The following is a 26623-nucleotide window of genomic DNA, read 5'->3' as shown; positions in this document are numbered from 1 at the left end:
CGCCGTTTGGGGCTGGAGCCGGCCTGCAGCGACGGCTCGGCGCGGAGTCCCCACGCCAGTGACCTCTGGCGCTGCCCGTGCCCAGGCTTCCCGGGGGCACTCGGGTCTGCCGGGGCGGCACCGCGGCCCCTTCCTCCGCCCCTCGGCGGCGAGCTCGGGAAGGAGACGGGGCCGGTCTTGGGCCAGGCACTGACGCGCCCGCCGCGCCCCCGGGCGGGGCTTCGGCGCGGGCGGCTCCCGGGCGCGGCCGCCGCGGTGCCAGTCCGGTCCCCCGACTGCGCTGGAAGCCCCGCGCCCGCGCCGGCATGACGGGCGCCCTGTTCAAGGGGAACTTCTGGGTAAGTGGGCGCCGCCGCGCACGGCGGGCACCCGGGGGTCGGCGCCACTCGGTGGCCGCGCGCCCGGGCCCCGGTCCAGCTGCTCCGGAGCGGACACGGGGCCGCCGTGCCGTGTCTGTCCCCGCCCGCTGGCCCCACGTTTCGCCGAGGTCGCGGGGCCAGGCCCCCAGCGGCGGGTCGCCTACGGTCGCAGACGCCTTGGATCCGGACAGGAACCGCTCCCGTCGCCTGAGAGAAAAGCCAGCCCCCACCCCCCGGGCGGGGGGCACCGCGTCCGGGCAGAGTCGGGTCCCACCGCCCCAGGGCTGAGCTGGGGGCAGATTTGGGGAACCCAGGCTGGGAACGTGTGAGCCTGGCGCGCTGGCAGCCGCGGTCGCCCCAGGGCATGGTCTCGCAGCCCAGAGGGGTTCTCTTTGCCTGAGGACGGCCGGGCCAGCAGCCCTGTTCCCTGAGCCCCCTTCCCAGGACCTCTCCCCACACCGCACCTTAGGGTGACGGAGGGGGGTGGGGACGTCTGGGCACGGCGCAGCCGGCCCAGTCTGCAGGCAGCGGGTCTGTGTGGACCCCTTCCTCCGTCCAGTTCTTTTTTTTTTTTTTTTTTTTTTTTTTGACAGGCAGAGTGGACAGTGAGAGAGAGAGAGACAGAGAGGAAAGGTCTTCCCTTTGCCGTTGGTTCACCCTCCAATGGCCGCCGTGCCGATCTGAAGCCAGGAGCCAGGTGCTTCTCCTGGTCTCCCATGGGGTGCAGGGCCTGAGTACTTGGGCCATCCTCCACTGCACTCCCGGGCCACAGCAGAGAGCTGGCCTGGAAGAGGGGCAACCGGGACAGAATCCGGCGCCCCGACCGGGACTAGAACCTGGTGTGCTGGCGCCGCAGGCAGAGCATTAGCCTATTGAGCCGCGGCGCCGGCTCTGTCCAGTTCTTTTCCCTCACTCCTCACTGCCCAGGGGCCCCTCAAGGATCCTGGCCCCTCATTCAGAGGAGCCGCCCTCTCCCTGAAGGAGAGAGGGCTGACCCCTCCCTGCCAAGGGACGTTCCTTGCTTGGGACCCTGCTGGTCTTCCTCTCCCCCCACTCCCGCCCCCCCCGGGGGGGGGGGCTGCTGAGTCGGTGACCTCAGGGCACAGGTGAGAGCCTGCCTTGTGAGGTCCCCTTTGCAGGAGGTTTTGAAGTCCTGCTAAGGCACTGGCCTCTGTAGAGAGCACGGCTGGGGCAGCGTCCGGGGGAGGGACAAGGACCTCAGGGCAGACACTTGCAGCAGGTCTGGGAATTCTGGGACTCATGACTGGTGCTGTGGGAAACAGCAGTGCCTTTCCCCTCAGAGCATGATGCTCAGTTTTCAGGTCTCAGTTCAAATATCACTTCTTCCGGGAAGCCTTTCTTGATTGCACCCAGCTCTGATGTTCTGTGCCTTCAGCCTGTGAATCTGTGGCCTACGGCAGGCGGGCATCTATGGCCAGACACTGTGCCTGTTCTCAGTAACACACTTGTACAGGCTGGCACGGAGCAGGTGCCCACCGGGTATACGTTGAATGAGTAAAATGGGGCCGGAGGTCATCAGGGCAGGTGACTTGGTGAGAGCTGCAGCTTCCATCCTCAGAGGGCTCCTGCCCCTGGAAGGCAGGGATGAGTAGGGGAGGGGCAGAAATGAGGTCTGGGTCGAGGGTGGCTGGGTGAAGGTCTTAGGGAAAGAACTTTCCGGGTTTCTACTTTCAGAGATCGTCTGAGGCCCTGGGCAATGGTTTGCCAAGGTACCTCTTCCATCTCTGATTCCACGTGGCCATTCATGTCAAGGAGCTGAAACAGTGATCAGACAGTACTGCCCAGAGAGGGCCACAACTCAGCACTCTGTGCACACAGCTCACGTAAGCCTCATGGCTACTCTGTGGGGTCACTCACTCACTTTCCCATTTTGCGGATGAAGAAACTGAGCCGCAGAGCGGTTAAGCAACATTCCCCAGGCGCTAGAGCTCTTAACCAGTGGAGCAGAGCTCGGCTGCTCGGCCAATGAGTCAGCGAGGTTGCTGCCGAGCGAAAGCAGCCCCGTGGAGCCGTCTGCACGGCCCCTCCGGGCAGAGCCAGAGCTCGATGTTGGGCAGCCACTGGCCTCTTCATGTGCATCTGTCTGTCTCCTCCAGCTCCAGACAGGAGTCCCTGGAGGGTGGGCACTGGGTGTCACCACTGGCGGAGGCTCTGGTGCCTGCCGTGGCGCTTTCCCTGTGGTTTTCCAGGGGTCAGGAAGACAGGACAGTTAGACAGGACTTAAGGGAAGAGAGGTGGAGGGGAAGACGCTGGAGATCCCGGCCAGCAGGCAAGGCAAGGCTCTGGAAAGAGCTGAGTGATGGCCATGTCTGTGCTAGGGGCGGGGAATAAGGGTGTGATAGGATCAGGTAGGAACCCTTGGAAACACAGCTGGGTACCGATGGACCAGGTTCAATACACGTCTGTGAGATACCTTCTCTGTAAGAGGTGCTCCTGTGGAGGCCGCCTGTGTAGGATGAGCCCACCACCGTAACAAGCTTGGCTAGAAGGCAGACACTGCCCTAGGAAGCAAGGTAGGAAGGGAAGGTATTGACCTTGAACGCCTGGCCTCAAGCATGCAGCGGTAGGGGAGGGCAGTCCAGCGGGGGTCAAAGTAGAGGGGTCTGTTTCAGGTGGAGACCATGAGAAGGGAGAGGAGAATATGGGTGGGAGAAGTGGCAGAGACAAAAGGGGACAGGAAACAGGACGGTACAGGCGACGGCAGGTCCGCGGCAGAGGAGGGGACAAGAGGCTGGAGCGGGCTCTGTGTTAGGGAAATTGAAGAATGAGCCGTGGGTCCCAGAAATACAGAAGTCAGCTGGAGGAACTGGTTTGTGGAGAAACGAGAAGGAGGCAGGGTGGTAACAACAGCAATTAGCCACAGGTAGGGCACCAGCAAGGCCCAGGGCTAAGCCCTGTTCTGCCGCAGCCTCACCCCTCAGCACCATGGCACGGTTGCTGGACAGGGGAGGGGATAGGGTGCCAGGCAGCAGGGTTTGGGAGTATGAGTGTTTTAATATTGTAGCAGCCCGTCCAAGCATGGCGGGGAGTACTCCCTCGTGTCTGGCGGTTGACGTTCTGGGTTTGAGGGGCTTAGAAAGGGGGCACAGGTGAGTGGGCCATGGCATGACCTGGAGTACAGGAGTGCCATTGTAGCAGCACAGGTGCACTGCTGGGTTTTGAATCCCAGTTGTGCCCCTGACTAGCTGGGTGGCATCAGGCAGGTGACTGCCACCCTTCAAGCCTCAATTTTTCCATGCATAAAATGGGAATAGTAGCAGTGACTACTCCATAGAGCTGTTGCAAAGATTAACCCTGAGAGTTTAGTGCAGAACCTGGCTCAGAGGGCCTGTAGTTGTTAGCTATTACTAACAACACAGAGGCGACAGTTAAAGGAAGTGGGTCACAGTTACTCAAGGAGAAAGAATGAAGACATGAGAAGTCTTGGACAGGCGAATGCCTGTGTGTAAGGAGGAGGAGAAGGCCAAGGAAGGAAGCTTCTGGAGAATTGGCAGGCCCAAGGTCCAGTTTAGTACATGTTCCCGAAAAAGACCGAGTCAAAACACCTTATAGACGTAAATGCGCCGTGAAGATGGAACCTTGTGATGGCTCCCTTTCAAAAGGAACGATGAGCGTTCTTTGGAACTGGGACCGGCCCCAGCTGAGTTTGCCTGGTGATGGTACACACTTCATTTCTCTCCCACCTTTTCTCTACCTGCACCTTCCTTGTGGCCTTTGGTCAAGCAGGGCTGTGCCGTTTACCTTGGTTAACTTTGCTGGACTTTGAAAGAACGGAAGCTCTGGATAGGGTTTGCAGAGCTCCAGGGGAATAGCTGAGCCGCCACAGGGGCAAAGTCTCAGTCTCTGGCCTGATGAGACGCGGTGCCCTCCAGCTGTGGATGTGCTCACACACTGGAGTCTTTCAGACCCTGCATGCACAGGTGGCTGTGGGACCTGTGCCAGGGGAGCTGGATGAAAGCACTGTCTTCCCACTGCAGGGCAATTCCAGGCTCTGCACTTAGCTATGACGCCCAGGCTGTCCTTGCACATCCTCTACATCCTTTTTTTTTTTTTTTTTTAAACAGTTATTTATTTGAAAGGCAGAGAGATGGACACACGCACACACACACACATAGATTGCTGCAATGGCCAGAGCTGGTCCAGGCTGAAGCCAGGAGCCTAGAGCTCCATCTAGGTCTCCCACATCTGTGGCAGGGACCCAAGTACTTGGATCGTCCTCTGCTGCCTTCCCTGGTTCATTAGTGGGAACTGGATTGGAAGCAGACCAGCTGGAACTTGACGTGGCATTCTGATATGGGGTCTGGTGTTGCAGGCGGCAGCCCGGCCCTCTGTGCCACAGCACTACCTCTAAATTCTTATTTTGAACCAACCTTCCTGATTTCTAGGGCTTTTGGTCCAGACCAGCTTCCCAGTTGCTGTCTCAGCACCCTGCACCTGCAACAGGTGGGGCACCTTTCCCTGGGCATTGGAGAAGTCTTGGGGACATTTGAAGTTGCTCATTGCCATACTGTCTACCCAGGGCTGTCCGTCTGCTCTGAACCTTTGACCATCTTGGCATCTTGTCCTTCTGAAACCTCACAAGATCCTGAGCTGGTACTGCATCCAACTTCATTCAAGCACTTTTTTTCTCCAGGGCTCAGAAGAAAAGTGTGAGAGGCTTTTCTTTTTTTAATAAAGGAAAAGAAAGCAAGTTGTTACAACTCACCCTCCATGCTTCCCTCATATGCTAGTTTTTAAACAATATTTAGATTTTTTGCTCTAATTTAAAAATATTCTTTCTTGGATCTGGCCCCTAGAAACACATCATAAGGGTTATTGTGTGTTGCTTTGCTTAGTGGCAAAAAAACAAAGTGAAATCTTTTGGACAGTTATTCCTGCCCAATGCATTTTCCTAGAACAGCCAGAGGGAGCTGTCTCTAAAATAATTGTTGAAGTTTTTTTACTTTGGTTTATCACCTTAAAAATCTCAAAGGTGGGGGCTGGCGTTGTGGCGTGGTAGGTTAAGCCCGTTGTGGCGTGGTAGGTTAAGCCTTCGCCTGTGATGCTGCGGCATTCCATATTGTCGCCGGTTCAGGATCGGCTGCTCCACTCTCATCCAGCCCCCTACTAGTGGCCTGGGAAAGCAACAGAAGATGGTCCAAGTGCGTGGGTCCCTGACCCCATGTGGGAGACCCGGAGGAAGCTCCTGGCTCCTGGCTTTGGCCTGGCCCAACCCTGGCCATTGCAGTCGTTTGGGGGAATGAACCAGCGGATGGAAGATCTCTCTCTCTCTCAAACAAACAAACAAAACTCCAAAGCAAGGCGTGGACTTATCTTTTAAGGAAAATAAAAGATTCTTATTGAAATACAAAGGCCAGGGGCTGGCGTTGTGGCACGGTGGGTTAACGCCCTGGCCTGAAGCGCTGGCATCCCATTTGAGTGCTGGTTCGAGTCCTGGCAGCTCCTCTTCCAACTCAGCTCTCCGCTGTGGCCTGGGAAAACAGTAGAAGATGCCCCAAGCCCTTGGGCCCCTGCACCCACGTGGGAGACCTGGGAGAAACTCCTGGCTCCTGGCTTTGGATCGGTGCAGCTCCGGCCCTTGTGGCCATCTGGAGTGTGAACCATCGGATGGAAGACCTCTCTCTCTCTGCCTCTCCTCTTTCTGTGTAACTCTGACTTTCAAATAATCTTAAAAAAAAAAAAAAAAAAAAAAAGAAATACAAAGGACAAAACCTAGACAAGGGAAAAGGCATAGAGAATTTTTGGTTGGTAGAAGTTAACAAAATTTTTAAGTCAAAGTAACAAAAGTAGATGCTTTAAAATTTTTTAAATTTATTTAATCTTTAAACATTACTTACATATTTCCAAAAAATTTATAATTAAAAAACAGCATTTTCTTTGCATCTGCCACATCCAACTCCATATTTTTTCTCAACATTGTTACGTCAGAAGCTCTTACTGTCTTTTCCTACTACCACCTCATAAAATATTACACTACTGTCTCTTTTTTACAGTGTATAAAGGATTATTTATTTGTTTATTTAAAGATAGTTTTTATTTGATGAACACAAATTTCATAGGTATAGCTTTAGGAGTGTAGTGGTTCTTCCCCCCCATACCCACACTCCCACACTCCCACAGACACACAAAGTATAAAGTACCGTTTGAAGACAAGCTTTACTACTAATTCTCATAGTACAACCCCTTAAGGACCGAGGTCCCTCATGGGAAGCAAGAGCACAGTGACTCCTGTTGTTGATTTAACAATTGACACTCTTATTTATTTATTATATTTTCTTTTTTTTAGATTTATTTATTTATTTGACAGGTAGAGTTACAGACAGTGAGAGGGAGAGGCAGAGAGAAAGGTCTTCCTTCCGTTGGTTCACTCCCCAAATGGCTGCAATGGCCTGAGCTGCACTGATCCGAAGCCAGGAGCCAAGAGCTTCTTCCAGGTCTCCCACGTGGGTGCAGGGGCCCAAGCACTTGAGGCATCTTTCACTGCTTTCCCAGGCCATAGCAGATAGCTGGGTTGGAAGAGAGACAGCCAAGACTAGAACTGGTGCCCATATGGGATGCCGGTGCCGCAGGTGGAGTATTAACCTACTGAGCCATGGGGCCAGCCCCGACACTCTTATTTATAATATCAGTGATCACCCAAGGCTCTTGACATGAGCTGCCAAGGCTATGGAAGCCTTCTGAGTCCGCAAACTCCATCAGTATTTAGACAGGGCCATAAGCAAAGTGAAAGTTTTCTCCTCCCTTCAGAGAAAAGTACATCCTTCTTTGATGGTCCCTTTTTTTCCACTGGGGTCTCACTCACAGAGATCCTTCAGTGTAGAACATTTTTTGCCACAGTGTCTTGGCTTTCTATGCCTGAAATGCTCTCTTGGGCTTTCCAGCTAGATCCAAATACACTACTGTCTCTTGATGGAGCAGTTTTTAGCATTGTCTACTGACTTACTGCTGTAATAGAGACTTAGCTCTTTTATATTACTATTTCTACTTCTCTTTGTAGTTATTCTGCTACTTTAAGCTTTTGACTGAGAAAGAATTTCAAAGCTAAAGTCAAGAGCATAAAGAATTCACACATGCCTTTCACTCTGATTCCCTCTTTCTCTCACTGACTAGAGTAACATACTTGATTTCCCCTGAACCGCCGAAGGCGAATCTCGCCGATGTGACACAGGTGACATTCACGACGTGTGAAGACTGCTTACTCCACAGCTAAGCACTGTTCTGCGTCTACACGTTCCTGTAATTCCCACGCTTTCACATGGCCTTTCCCCCTACATCATTCTTGTCTATCAGCGCAGCCCCTCCACTGCTCTCTCTCTCAGTGTAGACGCCCCAGTGTGTGGGTATTTAGAACACTTGTTAGCGCCCACTCCCTCCTGTGGAAACCCCCTCCTGGAGCCCCCAAACCCCTCTCCCAGTCTGAACTGGGTGTTTTGTGGACCTGCTGCCTGGCTGTGCTCCCTGGAGTCGGAGCCACTGTTTTCCAGCCACGTCACGTAAAGAGCTCCACGAGGCGTACATCAGGTCAGGTTGCTCCCCTGCTGAAATTCCTCCAAGGCCTTCCCCTTGCACTTGGAGTCCAGAAGTCTGGCCGCGGCCTCTCAGGCCCTGCCCGGCCTAGCACCGACTGCCCCTGAACTTGTCATCTGCTCTCTCCCCTCACGTACTCTACTGCAGGGTCTCTTCATTAATGACCAAGTAATGTATTATAGTTTCCAAGTGGTTGAAGAGAGGAACTTCTTCCCTGGTTACTACTTCTTCTCCAGGGACCTTGGCAGTTCAGCTCCATACATACGTGTGATGTCCAGGTGCCAGCCATAGGATAGCTGCTGTCAGGTCACAGAGAGAAAACCCCACACATCTCACTTTATGGAGATGATTACTAGGTTGGGAGTTGGGCCTAGCTTTTAAGATGCCCTGTCCCACAGTGGAGTACCTAGGTTCGAGTCTTGGCTCTGGCTTTTCCAATTCCAGCTTCCTGTGAATGCACAGCCTGGGAACCAGCAGTAAGGCTCAAGAAGTTGGGTCTTTGCCACCTGTTGGGGAGACCTGGACTCAGTTCCCAACTCTCAGCTTTGGCTGAGTAGACATTTGGGGGAGTGAACCAGTGAATGGGAGCTCTCTTTCTACCTGTCTTTCTCTGCTTCTCAAATAAATAAATATATTTTAAAGATTTATTTATTTATTTGAAAGGCAGAGTTACAGAGAAGCAGAGGCAGAGAGAGAAGTCGTCTAGCTACTGGTTCACTCCCCAAATGGCCGCAATGGCTGGAGCTGGGCCAATCTGAAGCCAGGAGCCAGGAGCTTCTTCTGGGTCTCCCACATGGGTGCAGGGGCCCAAGGACTTGGACCATCTTCTACTGCTTTCCCAGGCCATAGCAGAGATCTGGATCGGAAGTGGAGCAGTTGAGACTCGAACTGGTGCCTATATGGGATGCCAGCACGCCACAGTGCCAGCCCCTAAATAAATATTTTTTAAAGAAGAGATTATTATCTTCTCAAGGAGATGAGTCTAACATGAAATTTTAAAATAATAGTTTTAAATACTTATGCTAACATAAAATTAAGGAAATTAAAAATACATCACTAGCAAGTTTATACTTAAAAAGATATTTATTTGAATGACAGATGACACACACACACACAGAGCTCTTTCATTCACTGGTTCACACCTTAGCTGGCTGCAACAGCTAGGGATGGGCCAGGCTGAAGCTAGGAGCCAGGAACCCCATTTGTGTCTCCCAGGTACATGGCAGGACCCAAGTATTTGAACCATCATCTGCTTCTTTCTAGGCGCATTAGCAGGGAGCTTGATCAGAAGTAGAGCAGCTGGGACTCAAGTGTTGGATCCAAGCATCCGAAGCAGCAGCCCAACCTGCTGTGCCACAATACCCACCCCAGTATTTCTCCTAATATTTGGTATTTCTCCTAATATTTTTCTCTGTGTATCATTGCAATCATAGTGTATGATGCACTATTTTTTGTATTCCACTATTTCAATGAAAATATCTTTGCTTTATTTTATGTTTGCTGTCTACTTTTGCTGAAAATTATATAAAAGTGTATTATACAGGATTTAACTATTCTATTGCTGTTTAGCTTTTATGTAACTCCCAGTTTTCTATAATCCCAGGGTTGTGATACAGGGACTTAAAATTTGGATCCTTTCTGTGTCTATTTCTGGAAACTCATGACGCGACTCGTCACTGCCCAGCCGTGTTAGTGTTGCTCCAAGAAGGTCACCCTCTGCCTTTGCACAGGGATTTTTCTCTGCTTAGACTTAGACTTCTACTTCCCTCCCACATCCCACCTCGGTTTTGGTGGGCTTGCTTCTACTCTGTTAGGAAACCAGACATGGCTGGGGAGAGCTTTTTGTCCTCTGTATAGATAGAATTAGGCTCGGCCTCCAGTAACAGAGACCCCCAGACACGGCAATGTTTGCCTCTCTCTCATACCACAAGCCCCCAGCCAGTCATTCCAGGGCTGGCATGGCTCCCTCCTGCCTGGCACCCTGGGGGCCTCGTTCAATCCCTCACATGGGGTGGAGTCACATCAACGCCCATGAAATGTCTGAAACTAGTGCTAATGGTAGGACATTTAAAAACTCTTGATAAGAAGAACCAGACAGATTTCCCAAAGGGTGGACATATTCTCGTGTGTTCAATAATATTTGAAGATGGTTGTTTCTGTACATCGGTCCTGGCCATTGTGTTTTTCTCTGCCCATTTGATATGCGAACCCAGTTACTTAATACACTTTCATTTGTGTTTTTATTACCTAGGAGGGTGAACATTTGTTTATGACTTTGTTTCCTGTTTTACAAATGGTTTTGTCTCCTACCTCATGCTTTCCTTATATGTTTGTAAAATATTTAATATTGATAAAAATATATTCTTGTCATTCACTACTTGCATTTTGCATGTATATTCTTCATTGGCTGGTGCATATCCTCAGGGGTATGTGCAGCTGTGTGTGTAATTCATGTGTTCTGACATCCAGGGTGGGCATGGGGCAGTGAGAGGCAGTTCTGACTGGTGCATTAGACATCTTGGCTTTGGATCCCAGCTTGGCTCTTGGCAAGTTGAGGGGTAGGCCCTCATTCAAATTATTCAACATCCCCAAGTTTTTTTTTTTTTTTAAGATTTATTTAGTTATTTATTTGAAAGAGTACACAGAGAGAGAAGGAGAGGCAGAGAGAGAGAGAGAGAGAGAGAGAGAGAGAGAGAGAGAAAGGTCTTTTATCCACTGGTTCACTCCCCAATTGGCCACAACAGCCAGAGCTGCACCCATCTGAAGCCAGAAGCCAGGAGCCAGGAGCTGTTTCTGGGTCTCCCACGTGGGTGTAGGGCCCCAAGCACTTGAGTCATCTTCTACTGCTTTCCCAGGCCATATCAGAAAGCTTGATCGGAAGTAGAGCAGCCAGGATGTGAACTGGCACCCACATGGGATGCCAGCACTGCAGGCGGCAGCTTTACCTGCTACACCACAGTGCTGGGCCCCCTTCCCAAGCTTTGCATTCTTTACGTGACTTTGTACAGATGCTCCTCAATTTATGATAGTGTTTCATCCCAATTGTAAATTGAAAAACATTGTAAGTTAGAAGCCCATTTAAGAAACCTCACCTGTGGAACAGTGTAGCTTAGCAACACAGCACACGGTGGAGTTGGGCGTTTCTCCTCCTGATATTGGGACTAACGGAGCTCTGTTCCCTGCTGCCGCTCAGCAAGTGATCCAGGAGAGGATCCTAGTGCCTACTGTGCTAGCCTGGGGAGAAGCTCCACCTTCAGAGTTCAACTATGATTTCTGTTGAGCGCAGGTTGCTGTTGTATCATCCTAAAAGCAAACAAAAATCTTAAGTAGAAAAAAAAGATCATGGCCTGTGCCGGGGTTCACTGGGCTAATCCTCCACCTGTGGTGCCGGCACCCCGGGTTCTAGTCCCGGTTGGGGCACCAGTTCTGTCCTGGTTGCTCCTCTTCCAGTCCAGCTCTTTGCTGTGGTCCAGGAAGGCAGTGGAGGATGGCCCAAGTGCTTGGGCCCTGCACCTGCATGGGAGACCAGGAGGAAGCACCTAGCTCCTGGCTTTGGATCGGTGCAGTGCACCGGCCGTAACAGCCATTTGAGGGGTGAACCAATGGAAGGAAGACATTTCTGTCTCTCTCTCACACTGTCTAACTCTGCCTGTCAAAAAAAAAAAAAAAAAGAAAGAAAGAAAGAAAAAGAAAAAAGATCATAAGTCAGGGACTGTCTGTACAGTCAAGTTTATTGTACTGACCTAATATGTGAGTTCACCTTCACCTATTACACATCAGGGTTTAAAAACTTCTTGTCCATTTGAAAGCTTGATAAATATTGACTTGTTTATCGTAGAGATTGTCTAAGGTCAGAATTTTATCCATTATTTAATTGGCTTTTGAGCCCGAGTGCTTATATATGCTGACACTTGCAGAAGCCGGAGATCTGTGTGGACCTGCAAAGTCTGGGGAAAGTTGGTGCCGTCCTTGGAGCCTCTGCTCTTGTGAAGGGGTGGACACTGACTGGAAGCAAGAGACCATTCCTCCTTAGGCTGAGAGGAGTGGTTGAACAGGGCAAAGTCGGGGCAGGTCTGCCTGGGTGCTGGGGGGGGGGGGAGGGACCAGTCCCTACAGAGTGCTAAAATGGTACGGGGCATGCAACAGGCCGGGAAATCTGTGTTTGCAGAATACCTTGGAGGTAGAGTATGACATGACATGGCCCAGGGTTGGAAGGAATGCTTGAATAAGCTGCCTAGGGTAGGGACTCTGAGACCCCAGCCCCACCTGAAGATCATGTCCTTTGAGGGGCAGGAGCCTCATTAACTCTGGCGTTTGGTGTTGGTGAGTGATGCATGCAAACCGAACTGCCAGAGGGAACAGTCGCCATGGCCTTTCCTTTGGCTCTTGTCCTACAGTGCTTGGTCCCTGTTCCTATATTTTTAAAAATATTTATTTATTTATTGAAAGTCAGAGTTATATAAAGAGAGGGACACACACACACACACACACGGAGAGAGATCTTCCATCCATTGGTTTACTCCCCAGATGGCTGCAACAGCCAGGGCTGGACCAGGCCAAAGCCAGGAGCCAAGAGCTTCATCCAGGTCTCCCACATGGGTGCAGGGGCCCAGGCACTTGGGCCATCCTGTGCTGCTTTCCCAGGCCATTAGCAGGGGGCTGTATTGGAAGTGAAGTAGCAGGGACTTGACCTAGCACCCGTATGGGCTGCTGGCAATATAGGCAGTGGTTTTACCTGCTACACCAAAATGCTGGCCCCTCTGTCTCTATTTGAACACTAAGATTTAAAGAATGGCTGTTTGTTAGAAGTTACAGATCCATAAGTGGTCATAAATGTCCAAAAGTCTAAGTGTCTTGGTGGCCCCCACCTCATAGAATCTGCTCTGAGGACAGATCTCTGGTTATCAAACACAGACACTGTTTTCTGCATCCCAGGAGTTCCAGATTCTGATCTGTGGCACCTGAATAAGGGGTTCAGGAGGACCCCAGCTTTCTAGAGTAAAAGTCTTTACATCAGGCTTTTGTCAGACCTGGGCATTATGGACTGGACCTTTGGGCTTTTTGTTCCAAGCTTGGGCGTCCTCACTGCTTGTCCAAAGCTAGCACCGACCTATTCAAGCAGGATTCCCAGCTCATTTCTCACATAACAATGGTCAACCTTGATTCTGACGAGCCACAGCCCAGGGTCATTGTCTTGGCTGGCAGGCCTCTTCCTGGCAGCACAGGCTGGAGTTCCCCCTCCCTGGGCAGTGAGGAAGGGTGTCTGTGGATGATGGACCTTGGCGCTCCTCCCAGGTGTCAAAAGAGCGGATGAGCTGCAGATTCAAGGACCTGCCTGTGGCCCTGCCCACAGAAACCAGACTGAAGGTCCCAGGGCCAAAGGGCTCAGCAAACTAGAAGCCTGTCTGCTCCTGGGGGATAAAGAAATGAGCCCTGTGGGTGGGCTTTCAGATGGGAAAGCTGGAAGCCTAGAAAGACCAATGGCCTGAGAAAGTCTGAGTGTACGATGACAGCAGCCATTCAGAAGGACTTGATTGATTTGAGGGAGTGGGATGTGGGGAGGAGAGGCCATCAGCCAAGGGCAGCACAGCCCTCCTGGCCATGGCTATTTGTCATCTGAGGACTGCAGCTATTCTGCTCAGAATAACTGAGTGGCTGGCCACTCAGTAACCACTCTGGGCTTGAGCTGCCTGTTGTGCAGTGAGGTCAATGAGATCTGCAGGCCCCACACTAGGTCTACAAGGTGTCTCAAATGATAAAGTAGGTCCTAGTTGTGATAAGGAAGTAGAATTGTGGGTAATGTGTAGTATCTCTGCAGTTAATTTTAAAAGTTGAGATAATGAGTGGAAATCTCTTTGTTGTTTATTTTCATTCTATTTGAAAGACAGACCATTCTTTCTAACATCTCTGGCAGTGCTGCTCCCTCCTCTATGCCCCTATAGGGGTCTCTGTCCTTCTGCCATGATGCTAATTACGCAATGTTTTCCTGAGGACTCAGAGGCTCAGGCTTTGGCTCTGGATAGCCCTGGGTTTGAGCCTGTATGGATAAGCTTTTGCTGATGAATCTTGGGCTGCTGGTGTAACTTCTCTAAAATTCTGTGATTGCCTCTGTAACTTTGGATAGTGATGCCTGTGCTTACTGGAAACCTCTTCTGTGCTAGGCATGATACTAGATTTTGGGGATTTATATTCTAGTGTGTAAGACCCATAATAGCAAAATAACATACAGTCAGGAACCTTAGTGATTGGAGTGAGGGAAATAAATCAGATGTGTGAGTTTTCCATTGCTGCTGCAGCAAATTAGCATAAATAATTTTTTTTAAGATTTATTTTATTTATTTGACAGACAGAGTTACAGAGAGAGGTAGAGACAGAGAGAGAGGTCTTCCATCTCCTGGTTAACTCCCCAGATGGCTGCAATCGAAGGAGCTGTGCCGATCTGAAGCCAGGAGCCAGGAGCTTCTTCCAGGTCTCCCACATGGGTTCAGGGGCCCAGGGACTTGGGCCATCCTCTACTGCTATCCCAGGCCATAGTGAGAGCTGGATCAGAAGAGGAGCAGCTGGGACTAGAACCAGCACCCATATGGGATGCTGGCATTTCAGGTCAGGACTTTAACCTGCTGTGCCACAGTGCTGGCCCCCAAATAGTGTTTATTTAAAGATTTAAGAGAGAGAGAGAGAGGTCTTCCATCTGGTAGTCCACTCTCCAAATGGCCACAATGGCTGGAGCTGGGCTTATCTAAAGCCAGGAGCCAGGAGCTTCTTCTGGGTCTCCCACATGGGTGCAGGAGCCCAAGGACTTGGTCCATCCTCCATTGCTTTCCCAGGCCATAGCAGAGATCTGGATCGGAAGTGGAGCAGCTGGGACTCGAACCGGTGCCCATATGGGATGCCAGCACTGCAGCTGGCAGCTTTATCCACTGTGCCACAGTGCTGGCCCTACAAACAGTGTTTTAAAACAACACAAATTTATTAGCCTGCAGTTCTGAGTGTTGGCATTCTCAGCAGGCTAAAGTCAAGGTGTCTGCAAGCTGGAATTTCCCTCTGGAACCTTGAGGGGAGAACCATGGTCTTGCCTTCCCCAGCTTCTAGCAGCTGCCCACATTTCTTAGCTAGTGGCCTCTTTTATTTTCAGAACCAGCAGTCATGTCATCGTGGTTTTTTTGTAGACTGTGGTTATACTGAGTCTACTTGGACAACCAGGACCATCTCCCCATCTCAGGGTGTTTATGTGAGTCACACTCCCAACATCCCCTTTTCCAGGGAAAGTGGCATGTTCACGAATTCCAGGGCCTGGAAGATCTTTGGGAGGGAGGTGGTCATTCCATGCCTGCCACATTGAGTAATTCCATGCAGAAGCACTCATGTGTTTGGGGGACAGAGTGGTCATAGAGGGTGTCTGTGGAGTAGCATGTGGGCTGGGACATGAAGGAGACAGGCTGGTCAGCCTGTGGATAACTGGGGGAAGAGGAAGGCATGTCTGAGGAACAGTAAGACCAGTGCGGCTGCAGTAGGAAGCAGCTCCAACCCCTGAGAATCAGTTTGACAAGAACCAATTTGCTGAAATGATCATCAAGTTGCTAAAAACCTGTGTTAGTAGTAGAAAGCTGAAACATGCTGGCACCACATTGTAAACAACTCTTTTAAAATTAAGAGGCTTATTATTGAGAGTGGCTTTAAGTTTATATAAAAATGAAACAAAGATATGGATTTTCCACATGCTCCTCCCCATTCTTTTATTATTAAAATCTGCATTAGTAGGATTGATTTGTTATAGTTGATGCACCAAGGTAGATACATTGTTATCTAAAGTTCAAACTTGGGGCTGGCATGGTGACATCAGCCCATACTGGAGTGTTAATCCTGGCTGCTCTGCTTCTGATCCAGCTCTCTGCTAGTGTGCCTGGGAAGGCAGCAGATGATGAACCAAGTCCTTGGGTCCCTGCCAATCCGTGTGGGAGATCTAGATGGAATTCTGGGCTTCTGGCTTCAGTCTGGACCAAATCTGGCTGTTGTAGTCATTTGGGGAAGTGAACCTGCAGACAGATTTCTCTGTCTCTCCCTTTCTTCCCTCTGTTGTCCTGTCTTTCAAGTAAGTAAATAAATAAATCTTTAAGGCTCATAGTTTACATTAGAGTTCCTTTGTGTTCCATGGGTTTTGACCAATGAATAATCACATATCCCCCATGATAGCTTCATACACAAGAGCTTCACTAAAAGCTCATGGGCTCCACCTGTTCATCCATTCCTCCCTCCTCCTGAACCTAGAGCAGCCACTGATTTTTTTACTCTCTCTACAGTTGTGCCTTTTCCTGAATGCCATGCAGTTGAAATCATCAGGGTGTAGCCTTTTCCAACTGGCTTCTTTCTCTTAGAAATATGCACTTGAGTGGCTGGCGCTGTGGTTTAGTGGGTAAAGCCACTGCCTGCCTGCAGTGCCAGCATCACATCCAGCATCCCATATGGGCGCTGGTTCGAGTCCCAGCTGCTCCACTTCCAATCCAGCTCTCTGCTATGGCTTGGGAAAGCAGTAGAAGATGGCCTAAGCCCTTGGGCCCCTGCACTTGCATGGGAGACCCAGAAGAAACTCCTGGCTTCTGGCTTCAGATTGGTGCAGCTCCGGCCATTTTGGCCATCTGGGGAAAAACAAACAACAAAAGAAATATGCATTTGAGATCCACCTCTCCTCTGTCTTCGTGTAATATGATAGTTCAGTATTTCTTATTGCAGAATAATACCCTATGGTATGGATATATCACAGTTTACTTATCCATTCACCTATCAAAGGACATCTTAATTGCTTCCAACTTTTGGCATCATGAATAGAGTCCCTGTAAACGTTCATGTGCCAGTTTGCATAGGCATAACTTTCAACCCAAGTTGGTTGTAATTTAGACCTGGCTTGTCAAATTAAATGTGGTCTTTATGTGTGTTTCACATCTGAGATGCCTGATTACTCCTCTGTGCTCAGAACTCATGCTCCTTGGGTCAAGTAGGATAAGAAATCAGCCAGTGAGTGAAAGAAAGAAAGCTGTGGCCTGATGAGTGTGAAATGGAAGAAATACTCATACATTCTATGACTTCCCTTTTTTTTTAAAGATTTATTTATTTGAAAGTCAGAGTTATTCAGAGACAGTAGAGGCAGAGAGAGAGAGACAGAGAAAGAGAGAGAGAAAGAAAGATCTTCCATCCAATGATTTACTCCCCAATTGGCCGCAATGGCCGGAGCTGCACCGATCTGAAGCCAGGAGCCAGGAGCTTCTTTCAGGTCTCCCACACGGGTGCAGGGGCCCAAGGGCTTGGGGGCATCTTCTACTGCTTTCCCAGGCCATAGCACAGAGCTGGATTGGAAATGGAGCAGCCAGGTCTTAAACCAGCGCCCATATGGGATGCCGGTGCTTCAGGCCAGGGCGTTAACCCACTGCGCCACAGCGCCAACCCCTATGACTTCCTTCTAATACCATGATATTTAAGACATGCTTAAATGTAAAATGTGAGTATGTAAAATATTCTCATTCCTGAAGTACAGAAAAACCAAAATACACTCACCTTGGGCTGGCAATGGTGAAATGGCTGTGGTGAAACTAAAAAAAAAAAAAAAACTAAATCTAAAACTTAAATGTGTGTATTTAAGAAAGTTTTCATTTTGTAGGGTGGGGATTTGCTGCAGCACTTCGGATACCACGTGGGACACCCACATCCCCTGGGAATTCCCGGGTTCGAGCCCCGCCTCTGTTTCTGACCCAGCATCCTGTTAGTGTGCACCCTGAGAGGCATCAGAGCATGAGTCCCTGTCACCCATGTGAGAGAGCAAGACTGAGGTCTGAAAGGACAGGAGCCTCGGGTGGTCACTGACGTCATCAATAAGAGTGTCAATTGTTAAATCAGCAGCAGGAGTCACTGCGCTGGTCCCCATGGAGGACCTCTGGCCTTAATGTGTTCTACTATGAGAATTAACTGTAAAACTTCTCTTCAAACAGTACATCATATACTTTGTGTGTCTGTGTGCGTGCAAACTGTTGAAATCTTTACTTAGTATAGAGTTGGTCTTCTGTATATAAAGATAATTAAAAATGAATCTTAATGAAGGATGGGATGGGAGAGGGAGTAGGAGGTGGGCTGGGAATGGGGGTGGGAGGGTGGGTATGGAGAGAACTGCTATATTCCTGAAGCTGTGCCTATGAAATTTGTATTTATTAAATAAAAGCTTTCTTAAAAAAAAAAAAAAAAAGATTGAGTTCAAGGCTCCTGGCTTGGGCCTCACCCAAACCTGGCTGTTATGGGCATTTGGAAAGAGAACCAGTGAATGGGAGATCTTTGTCTCTGTTTCCCTCTCTGTCTCCCTGCCTTTTTTTTTTTTTTTAAAGATTTATTTATTTGAAAGTCAGAGTTACACAGGGAGAGAAGGAGAGGCAGAGATAGAGATAGAGATAGAGATAGATAGCTAGAGAGAGAGAGAGAGAGAGAGGTCTTCTATCTCCTGGTTCACTCCCCAGTTGGCCACAATGGCTGGAGCTGTGCAAATCTGAAGCCAGGAGCCAGGAGCTTCTTCCAGTCTCCCACACGGGTGCAGGGGCCCAAGGACTTGGGCCATCTTCCTCTGCTTTCCCAGGCCATAGCAGAGAGCGGGTTCGGAAGTGGAGCAGCCGGGACTTGAACTGGCACCCATATGGGATGCCAGCATTGCAGGCGGCAGCTTTACCCACTACGCCGCAGTGCCGGCCCCCTCCCTGACTTACTTTATTTATTTATTTATTTATTTATTTATTTATTTTTGACAGGCAGAGTGGATAGTGAGAGAGAGACAGAGAGAAAGGTCTTCCTTTTGCCATTGGTTCACCCTCCAATGGCCGCTGCAGCTGGCGCATCGTGCTGATCCGAAGCCAGGAGCCAGGTGCTTCTCCTGGTCTCCCCCCCTCCATGACTTTAAAATAAAATGAAAATAAAGGAATAAATAAAAATTTAAAAAATTTATTTTATATACTTGAGAGGAAGTGAAGGAGGAAGAGAGGAGGGTGGAAGGGAGGGATGGGAAAGAGGGAAGGAGAGAGAGAGAGAGAGAGAGAGAGAGAGAGAGGAGAGACTCCCATCAATTGGTTCACACCCCAAATGCCTGGCCTGTAACAGCTGGAGCTGGACCAGGTTAAAGATGGGACCTGGGAACACAACCCAGGTCTCCCACATGGGCGGCAGGGACCTAAGTACTAGAGCCATTACTGCTGCTTCCCAGCGTCTGCATTAGTAGGAAACTGTAATTGGAAGCAGAGCTGCTACTCAAACCCCAGCACTCAACTCCAGGATACAGGCATTCCAAGCCATATCTATCCTCCATGCTGAGTATTTTGCCTTTTAGCCAAATTTAAGTTAAAATGTTGGGAAAAAATTCTCCAAGTACATCAGAATTGTTGTCAGTTTTATAGAGTCAATAGGAACCTATTTCAGAGGTCAGGGAAGGCTGATTCCCTGCCATCAGCTCCTGGAACAAACAGCAGGTTACTGGGTGAAATTCTCAGAACCAACGTGAATCAGCCTGGTGTGCAAACTTGGAAGTGAATGCATTTACTTGAACATTCCTGGTTGATTAGCATTTTTTGTATTTATGTGTTTCTGTTCATGTTGAGTATAAGGACTTTGATCAACTTGTAACCTAAGCCTGAGTTTCTTAATTAGAAAAAAGTGCAAATTAGTTACATGCTTGCTCTCTCAGATGTCCTCTTGCTCTGATGCCCTAGCACTCTGAGACTAGAACATTGAGGAAAAGTAGCTAGACTCCTTGGTTAACTAGAATGTTTAGGAAATGGTACATTCTGATTAATTGTACCCTCTGATCAGTTGCTAGTTACCCTGACTCATTGCTGGCTCAAATTTGCTAGAAATTATAAATCCATCTTTGCCTGGAGAAATTCATGCCCAAATAATGTAAGAATAAAAGAAAAAATTTAAAAAATTTTTGATGATTCTTCCAACTATGCATTGAGGTTTCAGGACTAAAGATGGATAACATGGAAGAAAGGTGCTAAGCCCAGATTTTTACCTTAGAAAAAGCTCCCACCTTCCAGTTATGTTAAATATTTTCTACTAATTTGCAATTTCTTGGGATTAAACAGTGAAGTTGAAAGGGTGTGTGTTGTGATGCAGTGGGTTCAGTTACCACATGGGCTGCCCATAGCCCATGTAATACCTGAGCTTGAGTCCTGCCTCCATTTCTTTCCATCTTTCTTCCTTTTAAAAAATATTTATTTATTTATTTGAAAGAGTTACAGAGAGGCAGGGGGAGAGAGAGAGAGAGAGAGAGAGAGAGAGAGAGAGAGAGAGAAAGGGAGAGAGAGAGAGAGTCTTCCATCTGCTGGTTCACTCCTCAAATGGCTGTAACGGCCTGAGCTGGGCTGATCCGAAGCCAGGAGCCAGGAGCTTCTTCCAGGTCTCCCATGTGGGTGCAGGGGCCCAAGGACTTGGGCCATCTTCTACTGCCAATGTGCCTTGGAGGCATCAAAGATGGTTCAAGTACCTGTGGTCCTGCCATCCATGTGGGAGACCTAGATGAAGTGCCTGGCTCCTGGCTTTGGCCTGGCACAGCCCTACCTACTGAGGGCATTTGGGAAGTGAATTAGATGGAAGATCTCTTTCTCCATCACTCTGCCTTTCAAATAAATAAAAAATCAGATTTTGAGCTAAAATGTTGAAGTCCAGGTTTCCTAGCTTGCAGCTGTGATATGCGTCCCAGTCATTCCTTCTGCAGGGATGTGGTTGCTCGTCTTCAGTTACAACCGTGTCCCAAGATTCCAAGATTTGGTCCCTTTTGCTTATCCTGTTCAAACAGAAGGGTAGTTGATAGAGAGCAAAGACCTCCAAAATGGTACTGTGGGGGTGTGACTTGGAGGGGGTCAAAGCTGCTCGGGATTTTCATAGACTGGGCTCTGGCCCCGCACGAGGGTGAGTAGAACACAAGTCCGCTGGTGCAGCCCCTTTGGACATTCCACTGGGTCTGACCTACTTTGGGTTTCTGGCAGCCAGTTCTATGCTTGCTTTTGGCAGTAGAGGCAGCACATTAGTTGTTTGAGCTGGCCAGCTTTCTTGGCCTGGTGTCTGGACTGCTGGGGTTTGGTGTCTGAACTCGTTTGGTTCCCCTGGGCCCCACCTTTGTGGACCTAGTTCCAGTTTGGAATGTATCTGTTTCTCGGCGCTCACCTGCCTCCTCAGCCCAGGGCAATGTCTTGAACTTGAAAATAATTAATTAATCAATGAGAGAGAGAGAGAGAGAGAGAGAGAGAGAGAATCTTTCATCCATTGGTTCCTTTCTAAATGCCCTCCGCAGCCAGGCTGAAGCCAGGAGTCTAGAACTCAGTTGGGTACTTGAACCATCACCTGCTGCCTCCCAGGGTATGCACCAGCAGGAAGCTGGAATTGGAAGCAGAGCTGGGATTTGAGCCTGGTCACTTTGTTAGGGGCTATAGGCATCTCAAGTCTCAGGCTAATTGCTGTTCCAAATGCCTGCTCCCATCCGCACCCCTGGGAGCAGAACTTTGGGGTCTGTATTTCGGGGCTCATCACTGCTCTTACCCTGTGTTATGTGTGATCCTACTCACAGATCTTTGGCAGATTTTTGATCACTGGAGAAGTCTTAGTGTTAACGTTAGTAGTGCTCTCCAGGGAAGTTTAATGATTCTTATGAAATAAAACACCCACTTTCAATCCTCCAATTTTCTCTCTCAGTGAATTTGTAATTACATTTTACAAGTCCCTGAAGGTTTTTTTTTTTTTTTAATTTTGAGCCTGTTGAAGTTTAAAGGGGTAATGTGGAACCTTTAGTTAACTTTCCACACACTGGAATCTATAAACTTTTATACCTTCTATGTGAAATTTACAGGGATAATAGTATTTTACAAAACCATGATCTCACTATACATAGCATCAATTAATCTCTGTTTAGTGAAGTGTGAAGTTGCTTCTAGTTTTCTGACCAGTTTTTGTTCAAGGAATCTGAACAGTTCAGAAAGAGAGTATGCTGACACTAAATGTCCTGACTTGTGTCTGCAGTTACGCATAACTTGCACAATTTTCTTAACAAATCCGAGCTCATGTGTTATTGGCTCATATATACCACTTTCCGTTTTCTCCTAACAATGTGAGTGTCTTTTTATGCTTATATGTGTAATTCTGCTTTATTATGTTCAGTCTGTTCAGTCTCCCACTGTACCTAATTTACTGAGGCCATCTATTGCTGGATATCTAGGGTATTTCCAGTTCTTTGTAGTTATGATACTATAAAGAACACCATACCATTCTCTACTGGATGAACCCTACTCAAACTTCCCCATAATGTCCTTATTGACAAAGAGGAAAACACTTCCAGTTTTAACATTTCTGTGTTGGGTTTTGTCTCCTTTGGTCTGGGATGGTTCCCCCAGTCTTTCTGTGCCGTTGATGATTTGTGAAGAACGCAGGACAGCTATTTTGTAGAATGTTCTTCAGTTTGGGTGTGCCTGTTTCCTTGTGATTAGACTCGGGCAGCGAGGTTTGACAGGAATAGCACAGAAGCGAGGCACTCTTGCCGCCAGGAGGCACGTGCTGTTTGTGCTGTTACTGGTGGCCTTAACCTTGATCCTTTGCTCGAGGTGCTTGTGTTGGTTTCCTGATGCTGATGAAACAAATAAATGTATTGTCTTAGGGTAATGAGGCCATCAGAAATCCAAGATGGGTTTCATTTGGCTTACAGCCCCTCCTCCACCTTCAAATCAGCAGCGCAGTATCTTCAAGTCTCTCTCATTGATCTCTGCACCTGTTGTTACACCTCCTGCTCTGACTCCTTGTAAGGACCTTGTCAGGATTACATAGGACCCTCCAGGATAATCCAGAATAATTTCCCCATCTCAAGATCCATAATCACACCTGCAAAGTCTTTTAGGCCAGGTATGGAAACATATTCACAGGTTCCAGGGACCAGAATTTGATTTTATTACATCCATGAGGGGCTGTCACTGTGGTGTAGCAGGTAAAGTGTCTGCCTGCAGTGCTGGTATCCCATATGGCAGCCAATTCTAGTTCTGGCTGCTCCACTTTTGATCCATCTCCCTGCTAATGGCCTGGGAAAGCAGAGGAAGATGGTCCAAGTCCTTGGGCCCCTGCACCCATGTGGGAGACCCGGGCTCCTGACTGCATTGGCCCAGCTCCAGCCGTTGTAGCCACTGGGGAGTGAACCAGCAGATGGAAGATCTCTCTCTCTCTATCTCCCGCCCACCCCCCACCACCTTGTAATTCTGCCTTTCAAATAAATGAATAAATCTTTTAAAAAACAAAAAAGAGATCCATGAGTTTTAGCATCTATTGACTGACTCAATTATGACTAATCTTGATTGCTAAATGGTGATTAAAATTTTCCCAAAGTTTCCTCATGCCCCTTTGAAATCTCTACCAGCCCATCATCCCCTTTCCAATCACTCCTCTCCTCTCTGTCACTGCAGAGTAGTACATTTTCTAGAATTTGTGTGGTTGAAAACAGTGCTTTTTTTTGGCCTGGCTTCTTTCACTTGTGCTTATGTTGAAATCCATCCATATTGCTGTGTGTATTAACAGCTTATTCCTTTGTATTATTAAGTAATGTCTGCTTCATGGACATATCACAATTTCTTTAGCATTGACCTGTTGATGGATAGTTGGGTTGTTTCCAGTAATTTGCTGTTACAAATAAAGGTGCTATAAACATTCCTGGTAAGTCTTTATATGTGATTTTTTAAAACAAATTTGTTTATTTTATTTGAAATTCAGAGTTACAGAAAGAAAGAGGCAGAGGCAGAGAGACAGAGAGGTCTTCCCAGCTGCTGGTTCATTCTCCAAATGGCCTCAATGGCCAGAGCTGGCCTAGTAGGAAGCCAGGAGCCAGGAGGTTCTTCCACGTCTCCCAGGTGGGTTCAGGGGCCCAAGGATTTGGGCCATCTTCCACTGCTTTCCCAGGTGCATTAACAGGGAGATGGATCAAAAATGGAGCAGCCTGGACTTGAACTGGTGCCCATGTGGGATGCTGGCATCACAGGCAGTGCCAGTTCCTGTATAGTGATTTTCTGATGCCATTTACATAATAAAGTTGACATTTGATTCTTATTTTATTCAATAGATTATACAGTTACCATTAGTGTTAATCCTGGTACTCAGATTGTCCTAGATTTGGACAGTGGGGAGCTCCTTTAAACTGGGTCCTACTTCCTCTCAGTGTATCCCCATCATTCTCTGGGCACGTTTTTGTTTTCTGGCACAAGATGCTACAGGCTTCTTAGGGAATGTCCCTACATGGGCCTGGAGTCTGCTATTTCTCCAAAGAGAAATGTTTGGTTTTAAATATCTTAGGGGATGTTTTCTTTTCTTTTATTTATTTATTTATTTGAAAGACTGAGTTAAAGAGAGAGGTAAAGACAGACAGGGAGGTATTCCATCCGCTGGTTCACTCCTCAGATGGCCGCAATGGCTGGAGCTGTGCTGATCCGGAGCCAGGAGCCAGGAGCTTCCTCTGGGTCTTCCACATGGTTGCAGGGGCCCAAGGACTTGGGCCATCTCCACTGCCCTCCCAGGCCACAGCAGAGAGCTGGATGGGAAGAGGAGCAGCCAAGACTAGAACCAGCATATATATGGGATGCCGGCTCTTCAGGCAAGGGCCTTAACCTGCCGTGCCCCAGTGCCAGCCCCATGGGCTGTTTTCATTCACCTGTTCTTCAATATGGACTTTATAGTGAACTTAAATTTTTAAAGAAATCCCATTCTGGCTTTGATTGAAATTATTTTAGCTTCCTAAATCTATTTGGGCAGAATTTAATCTTTTTTTCCAGTGTCATATTTTTCCTGTCTTGGGTTAGGAGTTGTTTCTAGGATGTATTGAGATGTGTATCTGTGTTCTCTGGTGAGTTATAGTTTTGCTTCGAAAAGAATTAGTCTTAGATATTTTATAGCTTTTGTCCGCATTATGAATAGGGCATCCGTATTTTAAAATGGTTATTGTTAGCGTGTCAGAAAGTTTTTGCTTCTCTGTGTATTTTGGTCTGTTCCCAAGGTCTCACTTGCTTATCTCTGGTTCTCTAAGCAGACACTGGTACTGCCAGTCTCAGATGGCTCTGCTTCCGTCTGCAGTGACAAGTTGGGAGAGGCATTATTCTCGAAGAGGGACCATTCCCAGGGCCTCAGAGCTCTGCTGATCCCTCCTTATATTTTCCGTAAATTTCTGTGGCGAAAGCTTTGAAGACTGCTAGGGCCAGTGCCCTGGTGCCCCGCTGGTCTTCTCGCCCATGTGAGGAGCCGGTTGCCGGGTGGAGTCCTCACCAGCTGCGGCTTTGGCACACATGTCGGAACCAGCTGCTCTGCTTCCACCCGGTGTGGGGCAGGGCACTGGCGGGGTTCCCAGTGTCCTCTCAACACCCTGCCTGTTTCCTCGCGGCTCTCGGGTTTCAGCCCCTGCCGACTGGCAGAGGAGGGCTTTGGTGCTAGGACTTTGTTGGGCAACTTTGCCTACTTTCTTCTTTGTTTTGACCGAGTTGGAACATTGTCTTCCATCTACTCCCATCTGCTCTTATGTTTCAGAAATCCCTACCAATCTCTCCTTTCTCATTGGGTCCTTCCCTATTTCCTATTGTTTGTGGGTCATTTGTTATTTTAGTGTGACTTGAGAACACGTGGGTGATAAACAAGAGCTGATTTGCCATTCAGGGATAGAGGCAAGGAGAAAGACTTCAGATTATACCAGTAATAGAAGAATGTTACAGAAAGTTTAGGAAACAGAGGGACGTACTAAGAAGAGAATTACTTTCAATTTTTGGTATACATCCTTCTAGGCTTTTCTACCTTGTTTATTAATAAAAATATTATTACTGTTATTATTTTGAGAGGCTGAGAGACAGAGTGAGAGATAGACAAAGAGCTCCAATCCATGGATTCACTTCCTAAATGCCTGCAACAGCTGAGGCTGGGCCAGGCTGAAACTAGAATGCAATCCAGGTCTCCCACACGGGTGGTAGGGACCAGGTACTTGAGCCATCATGGCTGCCTCCCAGGGATGCGGTAACAGGAAGCTGGAATTGTGAATGGAGTGGTGATGTGAACCCAAGCACTCTGACACGGGATGCAGGGATCCCAAGTGGTGTCTTGACTGCCAGGCCAGAACACCTGCCCCTCTACTGTGTTCTTGCATTACACAGTTGCTTTCTTAGGTTCCACGTGAGGCTTCCCTATAAATCGACCAGGTGATCTGAGAGGAGGACATTTAGGCATGTGAAAATGTCAAGTGTGGATCCTGGGCAGACAGAGTTGGGGATGTTTGAAGGCTGTAGGGGGTGAGGTGGGCAGACAGTGGACGTGTAAAATAATAATAGTAGAGGAGGAACAGGGTGGGAATTCATTATTGCCCTCACGATCTACTGTTATTAAGAGAAGATGAAGGACACCATTGAACCTTTATAATGACTTTGACCTTGGGCTTAGGAGAACTGACAAGAAGTTTTCATGTCTTCTGCTGAAGCACCTCTGACACCTCTCCAGCTGCTTTCTTGAGGATACCTGCATCTTTGAATAGCTAACATTTATTTTATAGTTAGTTTGTTTTATAGCTAGCATTCATTTTATAGTTATTTGCTTTCAATGAAAAATTCACATGGTCTGAACACATATTCCCTTTTACTTACATGGTTTGTCTTGAAATATTCAAATGTGTCTCCCTTAATTTCTTTAGTTTGCAGAGC

At 48.3% G+C, this 26623-nt stretch overlaps 1 protein-coding gene across 1 annotated transcript in view; it reads left to right on the top strand.

The window, feature by feature from the left end:
* The first annotated feature begins 237 nt into the window (after positions 1 to 237).
* The window catches only part of PSTPIP2 (proline-serine-threonine phosphatase interacting protein 2), a 77706-nt gene continuing 51320 nt past the window's right edge, over positions 238 to 26623 (top strand). Inside the window, exon 1 of the mRNA XM_062201603.1 lies at positions 238 to 338. Within this exon, the coding sequence (XP_062057587.1) occupies positions 306 to 338 (33 nt within the window). The 5' untranslated portion in view covers positions 238 to 305. The remainder of the gene's footprint in view (positions 339 to 26623) is intronic.

This window comes from Lepus europaeus, chromosome 9, assembly GCF_033115175.1.
Source record: "Lepus europaeus isolate LE1 chromosome 9, mLepTim1.pri, whole genome shotgun sequence".
NCBI lineage: Eukaryota > Metazoa > Chordata > Mammalia > Lagomorpha > Leporidae > Lepus > Lepus europaeus.
This window is presented reverse-complemented; position numbering and strand designations above follow the sequence as displayed.